Source organism: Thunnus maccoyii, chromosome 7 (genome assembly GCF_910596095.1).
Source record: "Thunnus maccoyii chromosome 7, fThuMac1.1, whole genome shotgun sequence".
Taxonomy (NCBI): Eukaryota; Metazoa; Chordata; class Actinopteri; order Scombriformes; family Scombridae; genus Thunnus; species Thunnus maccoyii.
This window is the reverse complement of record NC_056539.1, coordinates 4,199,894-4,216,878: the sequence shown is the minus strand read 5'-3', so window position 1 is coordinate 4,216,878 and position 16,985 is coordinate 4,199,894. Positions and strand designations below refer to the sequence as shown.

The window sequence follows — 16,985 nt, the reverse complement described above, 5'->3', positions numbered from 1 at the left end:
ATAACACAATTATGAGTCAACCTACTGCCAGCAGGAGTGTCCCCCATTCTGAATACCAATTATAGATGTGGAGAAAACATTATCCTAAAGTTAACTCTCAAATGCTTTTTTTCAGATTAAAAAACAAAATTAAGGTACACAGCAATTACTGTAGCCTAAGAAAGTGATATTTGTATTCAACCTGTTATATTCACTCAATCATAGTTGATTGATGCTTTTGAAATTTGTAAAACAAATACAACACACAATGTAATGTCTCAACGCTCACTCTGCATACTCATTTTCTGTAAGTTTTTTTTTTTTTTTTTTTTTTTTTACCGTCAGACATGCTGGATTGTTGTGTGCATGTATTTCATATTCAACAACATTTCTTTGCAACCACTCAACAGTTGTCTTTCACTGTGAGGCCACTGTGAGTTGAAAAAGGACTTTTGAGTGAGTGGATCTGCACAATGTCACGAAGTTTAACAACAGTTTTTTTTTTAATCAGCATGGATTGGGAGCTTACCTCTGAAGAGCATCTATCTTGTCCGCTGTGATTCCTCTCAGCAGCTCCTGCAGTAGGTCTAAGCTGTCTGACGGAGGAACAGGTGGTTTAACAGTGGGTGTGTGAGCAAACCAGCCAATCAGGAGCCCCAGGACGAAAATCCCCGAGCCTGCCAGGAAGTACCTGTTAAGACCAAAAGAAAGAGGTCAGAGATCAGTCAAGAGATTATGTTTGATACAGCAAATATATTCTTCTTTCTCTTGATCTTTCAACTGCATCTGATGGTCCTCCTTAGTGGATGACATTTATTTGGTATAACCCCCAGAAAAAGGTAGTAAGGAGACCTGCAGTATTTTTTTTTTTTTTTTTGGTCAAACTACTGTTTCCAAGGTGAAGAATGGACTTTCTCACTTAAGACATCATGTACGGTAAGTGTCTTCCTCCAGGAATCTTTTCTGTTGAACTGGGGAAACACTGATCAGTAGTATTCTAGCACCCGAAATGGAAAGAAAGTGCTTGATATGCACATTGATTAGCTGCTATTACTTTTTGATAGCAGTTGAGTCCATGTTGGTGCTAGTGGCCCGCCGCCTAAGGGCACCAATCAGACCTTGACTTCAAGCACACTGCAGTGGTGCTTATCTAGATAACATGCCACTTTCCCATCCTGGCAATGTGCTGGGTCAATTGGATGGGTGTCTGGGAACGTTGTAGGGGTACTCAGGCCTCACTCTTACCCTGTCTGCTGCACTCCAATAATGGCAATGAATGGGGTAATAGAAAAATATACTGGCCAGACGATGAAATGTGAAAAGACATGATCAAGCACCAGTGTTGGGTTAGCTGATATGTAGTTAGTTTAAGTAGCAAGGAGGAAAAGGCAAGGATTTCCAGTCAGTCCAGTTTTGAATTCAGTTAGTATTAGGGACAAGGGACAAAGGTATAAGTAATATAAGTATATAAGGAAATCAGGGCCTCATTTATCGCATTCTTGCCACCACCAATCTGACATTGAAAGACAGAAGACACTCTACTTGGATGGAGAGATGGTGGTAGTAAGTTTATTGACATTTTGAAGTTCCAAAGCAGTATTCTTGTTTTGTACACCTTATTTGTGTACAAAACAAGAATATAAAATATATGTACTTATTTTATCCAATTTATCATCAAATGCATCAGTATGTATTGTGATGGGAAAACTTCCAGAAATAAATAATCAGGTTTTGTCATACCTGTTGGCAATTGAATGTCCATCAGGTGGTCAGAGTTTAAACAGGGACATCTTACATGTGTATATTCAATCCACACGTCCTATATAACTTGGAGTATGAGCCACAACTGCATAACTGCTCTGATAACATTGCCTTGCTCATTCAGCGTTGTCCTGACAATCCCAAAGCTGATTGCCCCTTCTAATTAAAGTCACAATATTAAGCAAGAGAGTGAGGTCACATCAACATGGTGGCATGGACTGTAGAAACTCCATGATCACTTTTAGTGACTTCATGTTCTTTGAAATTCTTGTCTTTGTTTTTAGCACTGCTTATCCTGAAAATCATCCATGTTGGTGGTTTTGATGACACCTGCTCACTAAGTACACTAAGTACAGGTTGTAAATGTGACCTACCTGTAGCAGGGAATTTCTGACTTGAGTTTTGCAAAGGCCATTTCTGCAGTCCATGAGTTACCTGAGCAAGAAGCAGTGGAGTCGTCGTTGGCCTTTATGGCCAGGAGCCCTCGTGAAGTGGGAGATGTAGTTTGGATCTTCCTGAAGCCGTTCAAAACGTCCATGTGGTGAAACTGAGACAGATGGCTGGATGGGTTCCATCATCTCAGGGTCAGGATCAGGGCCAGGGTCTGAACACCCTGAAAGTGATGCCATTGAGAAATAAGTGATCCAATCTGAAACTCGTTGTAAGTTGAAATTTGATTTTTGGATTTGAGTGAAATGTCTCATCCACTATTGGATAGAATGCTATGATTGCCATGTGGTACAGATATCCATAATGCCCACAGAATGAATCCTAATGACTAACAATGCCCTGACTTTTCCTCTAGCAACCACAATGAGAATAAAATTTGTGGTTTAAATTAAATATCAACAAAACTTTTAGATGCCATAAAATTTGGTAAAGACATCGATGACACTATTTTTTTCCACAATGTCAGTTTGTTTCAAATGATGTGTAAGACTGTGTGAAGAATGTATTTACTCAAAGAAATATGCATGGTTACATCATACATGCATCAGATAAGATCATACACAACAATGCATGATGAATTTAACATAATATCATAACTACAGTAAGCTACAGCACAGAGGCAAATATCATATTACAAAATGACACAATATAAACGTGTTTATATTTATTGATTTGAATAATATTTTTTGTTTCTTTTGTTGTTTTTTGTCAGTTATGAATGGAGGGATTTTTATTAATGAGGGAAGATATTTAATAAATAATTCACAAACTCATATAATATATACTATATATATATATATATATATATATATATATATATATATATATATTATATATATATATATAATATAATATAAACTCATGTTAACTGCATTGACAGACAATATTCATTTACATTTAATATGAGCTGTATTTATCCTGTCATAAAGCAAACTAATCACCTCTTCATAAACAAACTGTGTTGCTTTAAGTGAGATCAGCACACTGCATTATAAATCTACATCTACATGTAATATAAATTATAAATTGATTTTTGTATGACAATTACAAGTACAAAAAATTGGAAACATTTTTGATTAGATAGAAATCATTAAATGAGTGCTGATTGTGTGCTGGCTGCTAAGACTGCTGATGAACAAAAGAAATTTTGGATCTGCTAGTCACTGTGGCTGGCCTGTTCATGGTGGCATTTCATAATAACAATAATAAGAATAATAATGTTAAAAACAAAGTTAAAAATAGAATATATAGAATGTATGAAAAAGAATTTCAGGCCAACGTCAAGAAAGTCATTGCTAGTTACAGGCTAAAGTAAAGAGATAAGTTTTTAGCTTTCTTTTAAAAATATTTAGCGAGCTGGCTTCCCTGACATCTACAGGTAGTGTGCTCCATAGCTTTGGGTGATAATTAACAAAGGCTGCATCCCTGATTTTCTTTCAGCTGTTGCTGGGAACCTCCAATAAACCAGCAGCAGATGATTGCAGTGTTCTTGAAGGCAAATAGTTAACAAGGGAGTTAGCAATGTAGCTTGGTCCTTGCCCATTTAGGGCTTTGTATTGACAAATGTAAGATTATTGAGACATGTACCAGATGGTCTGTGCTTGCTACAATGTGTTTGACCATGCCATCGGCTGTTTAAGATCATCAGTGTGTTAAAGGAAGCGGCATGGGGTCTCTCTCATCTCCGGTGGGCATCTGGGTGGTAATGCCTGTGGTTATTGCTGTTTAATAGTTCATCAAGTTGGCTGAGTTGGCTCCAGCCTGGCAGTTTTAACTAACTCATTGATTGGTGAGTGTGGTGAAGGGAGTGAGGAGGGGGGTCATTGGGTCCCTGATTGGGACAGAGAAATCCTCTGAATGCCTTGGGTGATGTGAATCAGAGAGTCAGGTAAGGGGGAAAGGATACAGGCTGTCTGCCTGTGTGCACTGTCCTTCGCACTTATCAACACATTCTTGTTTGGGTATGGCATCCCAAGGACATGACGTAGGTGGGCGCTAAGTAGTTGGAGTAGTTGGATGACATCCATCAGGTATAAAACTGTCTTTATGGTTCCAAAAGATAACTGTCAATAAACTTTTTTTCCCATGGGTGAGGCATGCCAATGTCAACCATGTATTCAGGCCAAGGAGTCCGCTAAAAGATTAAATTCCTTTCTCAAAAGTTGGTATCGGTCCAGAAATGAATACATGTTGCAATTGACAGTCGCTCAGTTTTTCCAGTAGCAGGAAAAAGTCTTATTTGAGGATCTCAGAGACAGTTTTCCTTCGCAGAATGTCGAAGGATCCAGTGTAGATAATAATGTTCATATTGCTTGGGTGTGTGGAAAGTATAGCTGGCAACATCTCTATTAGCTCCCTGACAGATGTGTCATCCACGGTCAGATTTTCAGCCTTGTCTTTCAGCAGTGTTTCTTCTGGCCCTCGACCTAGCAGTGGTTTTGGGGATTTTCTTGGGTTTTGATTAGCCTGAACACTGGCGGTGTGATTAGCTTCTCTGGGTTCAATATAGTATTATCACACATTTCGCTCAGAGTCAGTGATTTGTACCTGTTTTGCAATGAGACTTAACATGATGGAGGTAGCATTGGTGCTCTAGTGATTTCTTGCTGGATTTGCCTCTGCAGCGTTTGCATTTGGTGGCTCTGCACCTTGTACAATAGGTGCTGCAGAGTCAATTAATTGCTCACTCTCACATATTTGATGCAGCGTTTCAATCTACTTTTCAAGCTGTGTTACCCTCTCAATCTGTCGCTCACACTCTGTGCAGCTTACCACTTTTGCTGGGTTTTGAGACAGATTTTACGTTGTCTTTTGCCAGTCGGAGAAGCTTTGTATGCTAGGCTAGCAGCTGAGTCTGGGGTAGGGCTCTGAAACTTTCCCGTGTCCCAAAAGTAAACTTTTGTTCGTTCCGCGATTACACTATAGACATTTTCTTTAGTGCCACTGCAACTGGTAATAGCTCTCTTTGGAAGAATATTTAGGAAATTAAAAAATGCAAGAAGAAAGCGCAAAGCATATGGGAAGCAGAGAGCTGAGGAAAACACGTCTGCACTGCAGCATGACCGAAACTGTCAATATAATCAAATTCATAGAGAAATATCTGCAACAGGGGTGTGTGATATAACGATATATATCGTGTGACGAGAGAACAATATGTATCATTTCCTATTATGCTCTAATGTTTATTTTGTTGTGACACAAATCACACTCTTTACAGCAATATTTTTTTGTCATTTTGAGTCTGTCCATCTTTTGCGCGGATTACATTGATAAGTTACTCCTCTTGGCTTTTTACTTGCAAAGTTTTTATTGCACTTACAGTAACATAACAGGTTTAGTTGTTGTCAACTCTCTTACTCTCCATCGCTGTCTGTCTCCTTTGCTGCGCACACGCAGAGGGCTGAGCCCTGCCCCCGCTGAGAAAGAGCAAAGAAACAGTGAGATGGCAACCATAAATGACAGCAAAACACAGTAGAGACTGTCTCTATTTATGCTTTTTACCAAATTTATGTGCACTCGTTTAATTTCAGCTCAGTGTGAAAGTCTCAACTGCTTTTTGCTGTCATTTATGGTCGCGCCACTCCCCTCTGCTCTCTATAGTTCACCGTGAGTGGGGCTGAGCCTCTCACAGGAGAGACAGTGAGGCAGGTGAAGTACTCCAGTTGATGACAACTACACTTATTACGTTACTGTAAGTGCAATAAAAGCTTCTGGAGTAAAAAGCCAAGGATGGACAGGCAGCAGGGGAAGGAAGGGGGGGACCGACCGACTATTTATTAATGGAATTAAAATATTCTATATCGGGATACGTATCGTTATCAGGATATGAAATGACTTATATAGGGATATTTATTTATTTATTTGTTTTTATTTTATTTCATAGGGTCGATGCAATTTAACATAGTTCCCATACAGAGCATGAAACGGATGTACTGCACAGAGGGTTTACAGCTATTGCTAATTTTCAACTCTTGTCCCTTGTTGGGCTTTACATATACAGTGTAATTAAAATATGACCAAAATCTCTCAAGCTGTATATCACCCAGCCCAAATTTGCAGATATTTATAGGAAATACTACCTGATCTCTGGCACTCTACGTGTTGCATTTGCACGCGGTCCGATCTGGGTCCTGGTTCTTGCAGCTCCTCCTTGTCCAGGTCCCAGTCCAGATCCAGACCTCCAGAGCAGTGCAGAACCTCACCGACCAGTGGGCCACCCTGGGCGTCACACACCTTCCTGTATGCCATGATGTCACCTATAATATACATGAATCTAATTTTACACTGTTTCCTCATGTTTTATCACTATACATGTATGTAGCTTTAACGTCCCCTATGTGCATTCCTGCTGTTTCCACCACATCTGTCAAACTATTAAGATTTGGAACATTACAAAATAATTTAAAAACAATGGCTCTGTCTGAGACACAATTTTTGCACATGACGAAACACAACATCTAGTCATTGTTGCTCATGGTTCACCATGGTTGGACATGGACCTGGTGGTATTAACAATGTGATCAGACTTCTATGTTTGTTTATTCATGATTTTGTACATTACTGCATTGAAACAATAAGCAAATTATCTTATCTTTGAGTTTCTCTTGCTCATTTACTCATTTGATCACTGCCCTCTAAATCAGAACTTGCTTACTGTGTGAATGAATCCTGTACAGAAGTTGTAGCAGCCTGAGGCTTGTGTTTAACCAACCAGTGACACTCAGTTCAGCAAACTCTGCCGAGAAAAATCCCGGGCCAAATTACAACCCACACAGCAGGGACGTTAGGCTAGAAACAACGGCCTAAGAACTCAATATAGACCTTGTTCCTCTGGTTGGAGTTCAGGTCGTGTTACTGTGTAACGTTCTTGGGGTCATGGAAAAGTCCTCAAAGTTTTATTTGAAAAATTAATTTCCATGATATCTGAAGCACAGTTAACCTCTTCTTGGTTGTAGTCCCAAACCTAAGCCCAAACAGAAACCAAGCAATAGCTCATCAGATGCCAAAACACTGTACAGCAGTTTATACTACTTTGTAGAAGAATTTTACAGCACTAGGAAGTTATCACAGTGATCGACTGTCACATTCACGTTAGTGTGCATGTATTTGATTGGTAGATGCAGTGCACTGCCAGGTGTTGAGCAAAGAAATAGGCAATGTAGTAACAGAATATTGATCTATATTTGATCAGCACTGCCTGGTTTGACAGTTTGATCTGAGTTTCGTGAGCTGTCGGTTCAGGGACCACTTTCTTTTTTTCCTCTTGACTTTACTGAGTAACGACGCATGCATTTGTTTTGGTCTGAGATGCTAGTGCTCTAGTGCGAAATCTGGTGGGGCTGAATATAGTATATTGCACCTTTAAGTAAGTGTTTTTAATTAGCATAAAGCATGTTGACATTTGTAATCCATGAACCCTGGCAGTATGTGTTGAAAGCTTGGTATCAGCCACACGGGTCAGATTAAGACTGCTCATCTTACTCAAGGTAATGGATGCTGCATTAGCGCTGAGTATAGAAGAAAATGTAAGAAATGTAGGGACGCACAGTATTGGATTTTTTGCCAATATCCAATATGCCGATAATGACCAACTCATTGTGGCCAATTGCTGATGCCGACACCGATATATGCACATATATTTTTCCAGCTGGCTGAGGAGACTATTATGCATGCAAGCATAGATTGTACTAAGTATAGTCAAGAAAGACAATATATGAAGGAAGAACTTAAGACTGGAGTTCAGACGCTCAGCATTAAAACTTTAATGAACCTGCCAAGTGGGTGGAGCAGCAGAGTTTTCTTTGAGTTTATTAGACAGACAGGATTAATGTGTAGGATTTAATCTCATTCATGTTAAAGTGGGAAGAAGCAGTGGGTCTGAAGTGGAGCCTGCGGAAGAAGCACCGGAACTGTCAGGGTGAAACAGTCCATGAAGGAAAGCACAGTCAGGCGGCAGAGGAGAAGGCAACAAATCAGCCTCTCATAATCTGCATAAATGGCCGATGTCGATGTTTCACTTTAGAGCTTTTATCGGTCGATACTGATGACATGCGATAATATTGTGCATCCCTAGATAAATGTAGTTAAAAGGTACTTGGGCTAAGTGACTGACCATAAGAAATGATTCATGGGGTTAGTCAGTTTAGCTTTTTCAGCATAAAAAATTAAGCTTGTTACATGCATGCTTTAGTCAGTTGCTAACTTATTTTAAGATGCTGGTAAAAATGAAAATAAAGAAAACTGTCTTAATTCAGTAATATGCCTTCACTTAACAATAGAAAAGTATTAAGTTAGTGCAACTTGTATAGCTAGTGAACATCATTTAAAACCACAGAACAAGACTGAATTAGCCCGGACTTGTTTTGCTGCCAGACCGTGTCTGCCACAAGAGAAAGGAGGGGGAGTAACCAGGAGAAACGAGGGTTTGCCTGGATTATCATTTAAGGCGAAGTTATTTGGTGAGTAACTATTTTGCTTTGTTTTATTCACAACAGCTACTACTTATATCGGCACAGAGTGCAAGAAATCATTTTTACACAACACTAAAATTGAAATTATAGCTTGTCCTCAGCTAATTCAGCAATTGTAAGGTTAGTAGACGTTTAGCGTGCTAGTGTCTTCAAAGTAGTCTTTTTTGTGTTTTTTTTTTTTACAGTGGCAGCCAAATGATGTTAATGGGCACTGAACTTCTGTACTGTTAGTTGTAACATGGAAAAGAAATAAGTGCTTTGCTTTGTCCTAATTTAAAAATGTTGATTTGTTATGTTACATATGTAAGTTGACAGTGGTTTAACAATAAACAGTTTGTTCACATAAACGGAATTGCTATGTGTAATTTGCTCTGACTGAAGTGAAATAAGTTACTAATACAAAAAACAATTTGCATGGAAATTTCTGAGTGAAACGGAAGTAATACAAATAATTTAGGATAACTTAAATAAAGAAGTTTCATCACTTAATAACACAATTATGAACAAAAAATGAATAAAAACAATTATGATGACTACAAGCACTGCAGGGTGCTGCGAAACATTTACACACATGAATGTGACAGAGAGCAGAAGTCAAGCTGAGACATTGAGTTAAGTGGATGGATCTGAGTGTGTGTGTGTGTGTTTGTGTGTGTGTGCAACGGGAATGCATGGCTTCAAGGGTGTAGTGGGTATGTGTGAACAGGGAGATGTAAATGTGTAAATGTGTGTGTCTGTGGTTGTGTTTGGCCCAGTAAAACCAGCTCTGGGTTCAATACAGCTCCTATACAGCCTCATTAAGTTTGGGTGGATCAAATTCATGAAGTGTGTGTGTGTGTGTGTGTATGTGTGATATCTGACTGGATAGCAGCTGTATAAAACCTCCCACCAAGTGTCTTGGTATGTCATCAAGTTTAACAGTCCCTTTTACACGCTGCATCATCAAAGTCCACCATGAATGGGCAAATGAACTGCCCAATCAATAACCGCTTGGTGTTAAAAAAAAAAAAGCAAAAAAACAACAGTAACATTGTATGAAATGCCTCAAAACTGCAGTCAAACTTATAGGCTGTAATTCAATGAAAACATTTGACTTTACAAGAAGTTTTATTCAAATGACATAACGGTCAAACCACCTGAAGTCAAAGTGATGATGTGAAGCTTAAAGGCCCTGAAAACTAATTTTCTGCCAAAGTTTTGGTTATGTCACTGGGGATATTATTAATGTTTTAGTTTTGTATGTGTTGCTTATTTAATCCTGAATATGAGACATTACAAATACTTATAATTTGGAGGCAGGTTCTCAGGGGCTTTAAAGCTCATGATGTAGTAACTCATGAGGTGATGTAATGATGAGACAATTTTGGTGGAAAGACATGTCCTTTACATTTACTGCCAGATTGACAACTTACTGCTAACCTCCTCCTCTGCTCCGCTTGCATCACTGTCACCGCTTGCTCTCTCACTTATTCGCTACATTCACACATCTTAAGCACTGCCCTATTCCTTAACGGAGTAACACCTACTCTTGTACCTTTCACGTAGATGTCCTTTGAAGAATGAAGAGAGGTAGGATGACTCAAAACAATTCCACAATAACGCAGGGTATTATTGTGCTTGTACAGTGTGCGAGTGAAAATCATTAGTAGCCCACTGATATTAATGATCGTGTGAAATTTTAGCAGCGGTGCTCATGATATTGCAGTGGAGCAATGATGACCTGAGCAGAGAATGAAGTCACACTACCTCTAAGTGTGTTGTTATCCAAGCCTAGTTTAACAGTTTGATCTGAGTTTCATGAGCTGTCTGTTCAAGGACCGCTTTTTTCCCCCCAATTTTATTGAGTGAACAACATACACATTTGTTTTGGTCTGAGATGTTGGTGCTATAGTGCAACATCTAGTGGCTGGATGTCGTATATTACAACTCTGAATACACACTGGACCTTTAATATCTCCAAATGAATCAAAAATCATTATTAAATGCATTAATTAGGTTTTTATTTGTTTGTTTTTTTCTTAACATGTAACATCAACTGTGCCAGGTTTAACCAGTATACACATAGAGATAAATAATAATCCTGATTGGCTGATGGTGGCCTGCTGTTGAGACAGAAGTCAACGTTCTTCTACAAAAAACTAATCAAGAATAGAATCTTCCCAGTCTCAGAAGCAATCACTGCACATACCCATGTGACTGCACAAAAATATAACATTACTGGTGACACTGATTATTGTTGATTGGACGTTTTACAATGCCAGATCAACTTAGCTCTAAATAGGTCACAGGTGTCTGAGTGATTGCTGAACTGTCCTTATTTAGACACGGTAGCCACTTATGTATTACAAAGCAGATTCAAGGAGAGATTGAGGTAGAAAGGCAAAGAGGGGAGAGAGAGTCCTGAAGAGTCCTGGTGAAGAAGGAAGATAGATACTGTGAGGAGAAAAAAGGCACAAAGGCACTGGCAGACACACAAAGCAAGAGAGTAGAAAACAGGAAGGCAGGGAAGAATAAGCAGAGTGTTTATAGATGAAGGAAAGAGGGTAAAAAGCAGAGGGAAGAGGTCTGGGAGGTCCCTGGCATCAATCTTCAATGCTCCACCACACTTTCATTACTTCTAGCTCAATGCAGATGAAGGATCCTCTGAGTAACATTCATTCATTTAACTACTGACCTCCTGTTACAGCCACACACACTGCAGTGAGCTTTCAGCCTGATACCTATCACTGCTGGAGAGCAAAAGCCTTGTTATTATATTCCTTGTCTTGCTTTATGTATACATGTAAATTTACTTTAGAAGTAAATATGCTTCTTTTTAAGTTTCAGAGAAGCATTTCATTAAGGGTGACACTTAGCTTGTAAAATATGCACAGTAAGGCCCTTAGGCATCTGGGTTAGTGTCTGCCTTTGCTAATTTGACTACTGCACTTCCTTCCTTCATTGCACATCCATAGGTAGGTGGATATGCAGGCGAGGACACTGAGAGCAGCATGGATTTTAAAGATATACAGTGTGTACATGGAGAGTGAACAGGTGGGTTCATGCATTGAGGAAACCTGGTGCAAAATCAGGTTAGTCCCTGACAGAGGACTTATAATTTCCTTTAATTTCAGAATTTCTGAGTGAATTATTATGACTTTGTTCCAGCCTGAAATATGTGAAAAACTATCAAATGGATTGCCATGAAATTTTGTATAAACATTCATGGTGTCCAGGTGAAGAACCCCTCTGACTTTGGTGATCTCTGACTTTCATTTAGCGCCAACAGCAGGGTAAAATGTTCACTTATCTAGTGAAATATCTCAACATCTTGAGGATGTATTAGCACAACATTTTGCATAGATATTCATGGTTCCCAGATGATGCTTTGGTGATCCCCTGCCTATTTCTCTAGTGAAATTTGTCAACAACTGTTATATGGATAAGCATGAAATTTGTTACAGACATTCATCTAGAGCCATCATCAGGTCAAATTTTCATCTTTTAAATGCTTCAGTTTATGATCAAATACCTGCAGGACTAACAACATTCCCAACAGTCTCAGCTGTACAAAGATGTTGAACATGGTAAACAGTATACTGGCTAAACATCAGCATGTTATCATGGCCATTATGAGCTGATGTTCAAGTCTTGAAGCGTCCTATTTTTGTGAGCCCAGCGTGCGGTGCAGATCACAGTCAGGTGCGCTCTGCGCAGTGCACTTTTGGTATTTTCATGGCCAGGTGTGCCAGGTGCACCTGTGGTGGGGGGGGGGATCAGAGAGAATACATTATCATACATTAAAAGTGAGCCTGTTGGAGGCTGTGACTTTCATCCTCCTTAAAACACAGGGCTTTCCCTCTCCTGTAGAGAGTTTTCCTCAGAGGAAACTTGTTGCTGTCCGGGTTGTAAACAGTTTCAAATATGAATACAGAAGCTAAAATATGCTGCCAAGAGCAGATGATGACTGTTTTTAATTTGAATTCACTTCTCTGGACAAGCTGATGATCCAGTAATCACCACAATAATATATACGATAGCTGTCTGCAGTGATGCCAGCGTAGTGCCATAAAATGAAAGTAGAATTTAAAATTTAGTCCAGTATTTTGCATGTAGAATTTTTTTTATTTCTAAAATATTTTTTCAAGTTTAAATCTGTTTGATTAGACATGCAAAAATAACTGCAGTAACAGTTAGGGAAGGCTTAGTTGCTTGTTTAATCTTCATGTTAGGCCTACATAATGACTGGGGGTTTTAAAATAACACACTTGTATAAAATGTAAACCGAACAATCTCTGTAATGATGCTCATCACAGCCACACGTTTACCTGTAGTGTGATTAAAAATATGGAGCTCCAGGCGACACTTTGGCCAGACCTTTTGATTTGCATTAAAACTGTTTAGAGTAATTAATCATATCCGATAAGTTTGATTTGCACATGAGCCTGGAGGTTTCTGTGGTTATTCTGCAACAGTTTAACCAGTGGATCTGGTGTGAATAATTATGCATTGATAGAGGTGATGGAAAAAAAGCAGTTTGTGTGATTTCAGAGAGGTTTATGTAGATGTGCCTTTACCAAATAAAGTAACAAAATATTACATAAGTGAGACGAGTTTTTGATCTACTCTAAGCAGGTGAGCGGCAGACAACACGAGTCGCACTCATTCTTGGCACCAAGATTGCAGTGCGCTGCTGGATTGACATTGCCACACCCTCTGCTGGTGTAGTCAAGGAAATAACCTCAGTGCGTTGCAGGAAAACAGCAGTCCGCCAGTGTGCCAGTATACTTCACACCCTGCGCCGGCACGAGAGTAGAGCCCTTAGTTTTACTGACATTCCAGTTAACCTATCTATCACTTCAATCCTCTTACATGTATAGTACAGTAGTAAGAACAAAACATGTGTTCTGTGATATGCCTTCCCAATGTTACCAAAACTATTAAACATTACATTCTCTTTTTTCATAAATGTTGAATACATAATATATCATAATTCATATTTATATCTGTCTAACCTGATCCTCCTGATTATCTGTCAACCTGCTTTGAAACATTTATTTTTTCCCTGTAGAATATATTAATTCTTACAAGTATAATGTTCAGCCACAAATCAAAGGAGCACTGTGTTGGGCCTTTAACGGTAAGTCACTACATATCTCTTGATGATCTACTGCAACTTACAATAAGAAACGGTCATAGATTGTAGAATAATAATAATGAAATCTTAAGAAGTGGAAGGAGAGATATTTTTTCAAGGATTTACTGCTGGCACATTAGAATATAAATATACAGCACCATAAGTTACTACAGTTCTACAGAGTGGAAGGGGGATTAGCCGTAATGTAACTAAACAGGGTATATAACTTAGAGCTATCTTGTGCAGGATTTTTATGTGATTGTAGCATCTTTCTAAGCATTCTGATGGTGTAAGTTTTTGTTTGAAACATGACAGAATCCTGGTGGAAAACTAGTACAGTCTAAGTGTGATAGACAATTTTCCACATTTGGAGATGGTGGGTTGGGTGGATAGTATGACCCAGCAGTGGTGGACTTTGCCACAGGAGACCGCAGTTCATTTCCCATTTCCAACTGCAAGTCGTTAAGTTTTTAAAAAAATATAACTACAACTGTCCCCTAACCTCAACCCTGTGGTTATTATTGTAGCTATTAAGAAACAGTGGAACGATAACAAATATTTACTAATTAGCATTAACCACATAAAACAGCTGAGACTTATGCGAATGTCATAAGGTTTGCAGATAATAAACAAACGGGTGGATTACTTAAAGCATTCTAGTGCAAATTAAGCAAGCAAACTGCTACAGCATTTCATATGAAAGTAGCTTTTTCTAACTATAGCATCCCACCAGAGCAGCAAGAAATACCATTTTCTCACATTAAATCCCTGGGCTAAGTCTAAACTAAGGTATCTGTTGGTCTTCTTCCAGCTGCTGGTTGACTGCCTCCTTGTCATTTCTAGTTAGATGCGTTGATGGTTGACGTCTGTGACCAAAACATCACCATACTTTAAAGCTCTTTTTCAATAAATCATGTGGTGAGTGGGCGAATTGTGCCTGTTGTCTCAGCTGGATGATCATGCAATTTTTAAGGATGCCCCCCACAAAATCATGGTGGTTGTGGGATAAAAAGCAAAATGTTGCTCTTTGAGATCACAGCTCCATTTCAAAGTGTAACAACATTTGACAATCCCACTTGTATTGCTATCTGTACACCTTTTCTGCGCTAATTTTCACCAAAGTGACAGTCCCATCCTCTCAGAGGAATGTGGTCCAACAGACTGACGTTGCTGCTACAATCATCAGACAAAATCATTCATTTGAAGAACTGCTGCAGGTACAGAAGCTGTTCAGCTGGTGAATAAAATTAATATCCTGACATATCCTGTCTCCTACCAGCTGGCAGCATTGTTTTTTTGTTTAACATTCCCTAACCTTAACAAAGTAGTTTGAGTTACCTAAACTTAACCAAACCTTAACATAGCAGGGCAGATCAGAAAAAACTCCTATCAATCATTTTTGTACTGGTCATTTTCGAAGACACTGACAAATGCTTTGGTCAAGCTAACATTAAAACTCAACAGATAAATGTTTATATTAACAACGGAGCGAATGACGACATGAAACGTAAAAGGGGTCGCTCGTTATGATCCCACAGAGAATGATCACCTGACCCTGCAGTTCCCCTCAGCTCTACAGAACCTTTTAGTGTCTTTCATCTCATTGTTTTGGTTTTATGGTTTGTAATTTTAGTGTTTTGGTTCAGTATCACCGCTCTCATCAACTGTGTTTCCTGTAGGTGGTAAACATAATGCAGCATTCATCCCATAAACGGCTGTCTGTTCCGTACCCTTGGTTGCTAAGGTCGTTGCTATGTTTTTTCCATGCGTTGTTCACGTGGTCCCCTCTCGTATTTCGGATCAGATTGCGGCTCAAACATGCACAAATGTTTTTGAGAAGTTGACATTTTGAGTAAAGAACAAGAAAACTCAGTGAAATCCTACTACTTTAGTTATGCTGAAGTGACCTCCTAAGCCGGCAGCCGAAGGACAGCTTCCAAGAGCTGGCCAATCAGAACAGAATGGGCTCCTCGTGAGGGGGGCCTTAAAGAGACAGGAGCTAAAATGGCCTGTTTCAGACAGAGGCTGAATAGAGGGGCTGTGTAAAGGGTTAGGATTATATAAATAAGGAGTTACATCAAAACTATTAATACATTTGGCCAATAATAAATAATGGAAACAGCTGCCACAGTGGGAAAAAAATGTATGTAGTTCATTCAGTGACTCATAACTGCCTCCATTAGGTGCAATTGCAGATCAAAGTTTTTTTTTTTTTTTTAAGTAGCAGTCACTTACAGAGCTGAACCCAAGAACAAATTCTGCATAACAAATAAAAAGCCTGATGCAACAGCTGCTCTGTTTGACCTTCACAGCTCTCATAATCATAAACAGCTCTTGTGGCTTTGAAGAGGTGAGGAAACACAGCATTGGTATTCTGGGACAAAAACGCCCTTCAAAACCATTCTATGATATCAAATACTTGCACACGTCAACACACACACACACATATCTGTGTAAGCCTACTAGTTCAATAAGAAGACATATGCGGTTGAGGAACAAAGTTGTCTTTTATCTCATCTCGTTTAGCTCCGAACAGATTGACAGGTCATCTGCTGTATCTGCCATCTTTCACTAATCTGCAGTAGATTCACTTCTCATTCATGAATTACTGCCATGCCGGTGTACTCGTGAGGTGGTTGAACACATGTAGTGTGATCAGGGCAGGGAGACAAAGAAGCAGAGAGGGAAAATATTTCCCAAAACACTCCTCCTCACCAATCATTTCATTTGACATGACCTTGTCAGTTGCCGTAGTTGCAGAGCATGAAGCCAGCTGTCAATCATGGCTTTTCCTCTCTCCCTGCTATAGAGAAGCGCCGGGAGGGCAGTAGGAAACGCTTGCAAAGACCACAAATTATTCATAATCCCACGTAAATTATACATTAAAACAACCTCAAACTTACCATCCATTGTATATTCTCACATCCATGAATAAAACACATTTGGATTATACAATAACCCCCAAGCCCTGATGATCTCACCCTGATCCCAGTGGTGTTCTAAGATAATGGAAGAAACTGTAAGAACCACTGGGGACAAATAAGAAAAGTCAACAGCAGTGTAATGAAATGAATGAGTGTCTCCATAGAAACTCGGTTCACATTTCAGGGCGGCCGGCAGTAAATCATATGCTTGCAGGAAACTCCCATGTGTGGAAGTGTGAAAGTGCAAACTTAAGAGCAAAAGGAGAAGTAATTAGGGCTGCGTGA

At 39.2% G+C, this 16,985-nt stretch overlaps 1 protein-coding gene across 12 annotated transcripts in view; it reads right to left on the bottom strand.

Annotated features, from left to right (window-relative positions):
* The window catches only part of LOC121900143 (inactive N-acetylated-alpha-linked acidic dipeptidase-like protein 2), a 651,762-nt gene that overhangs the window by 380,062 nt on the left and 254,715 nt on the right, over positions 1-16,985 (bottom strand). For all 12 annotated transcript variants that reach the window (XM_042416175.1, XM_042416174.1, XM_042416172.1 and 9 more), the window contains 3 exons: positions 6,270-6,446; positions 2,176-2,353; positions 509-670 (listed from right to left, as the gene is read on the bottom strand). In XM_042416175.1, coding sequence (XP_042272109.1) covers positions 509-670; positions 2,176-2,353; positions 6,270-6,438 — 509 coding nt within the window. In that variant the 5' untranslated portion in view covers positions 6,439-6,446. The remainder of the gene's footprint in view (positions 1-508; positions 671-2,175; positions 2,354-6,269; positions 6,447-16,985) is intronic.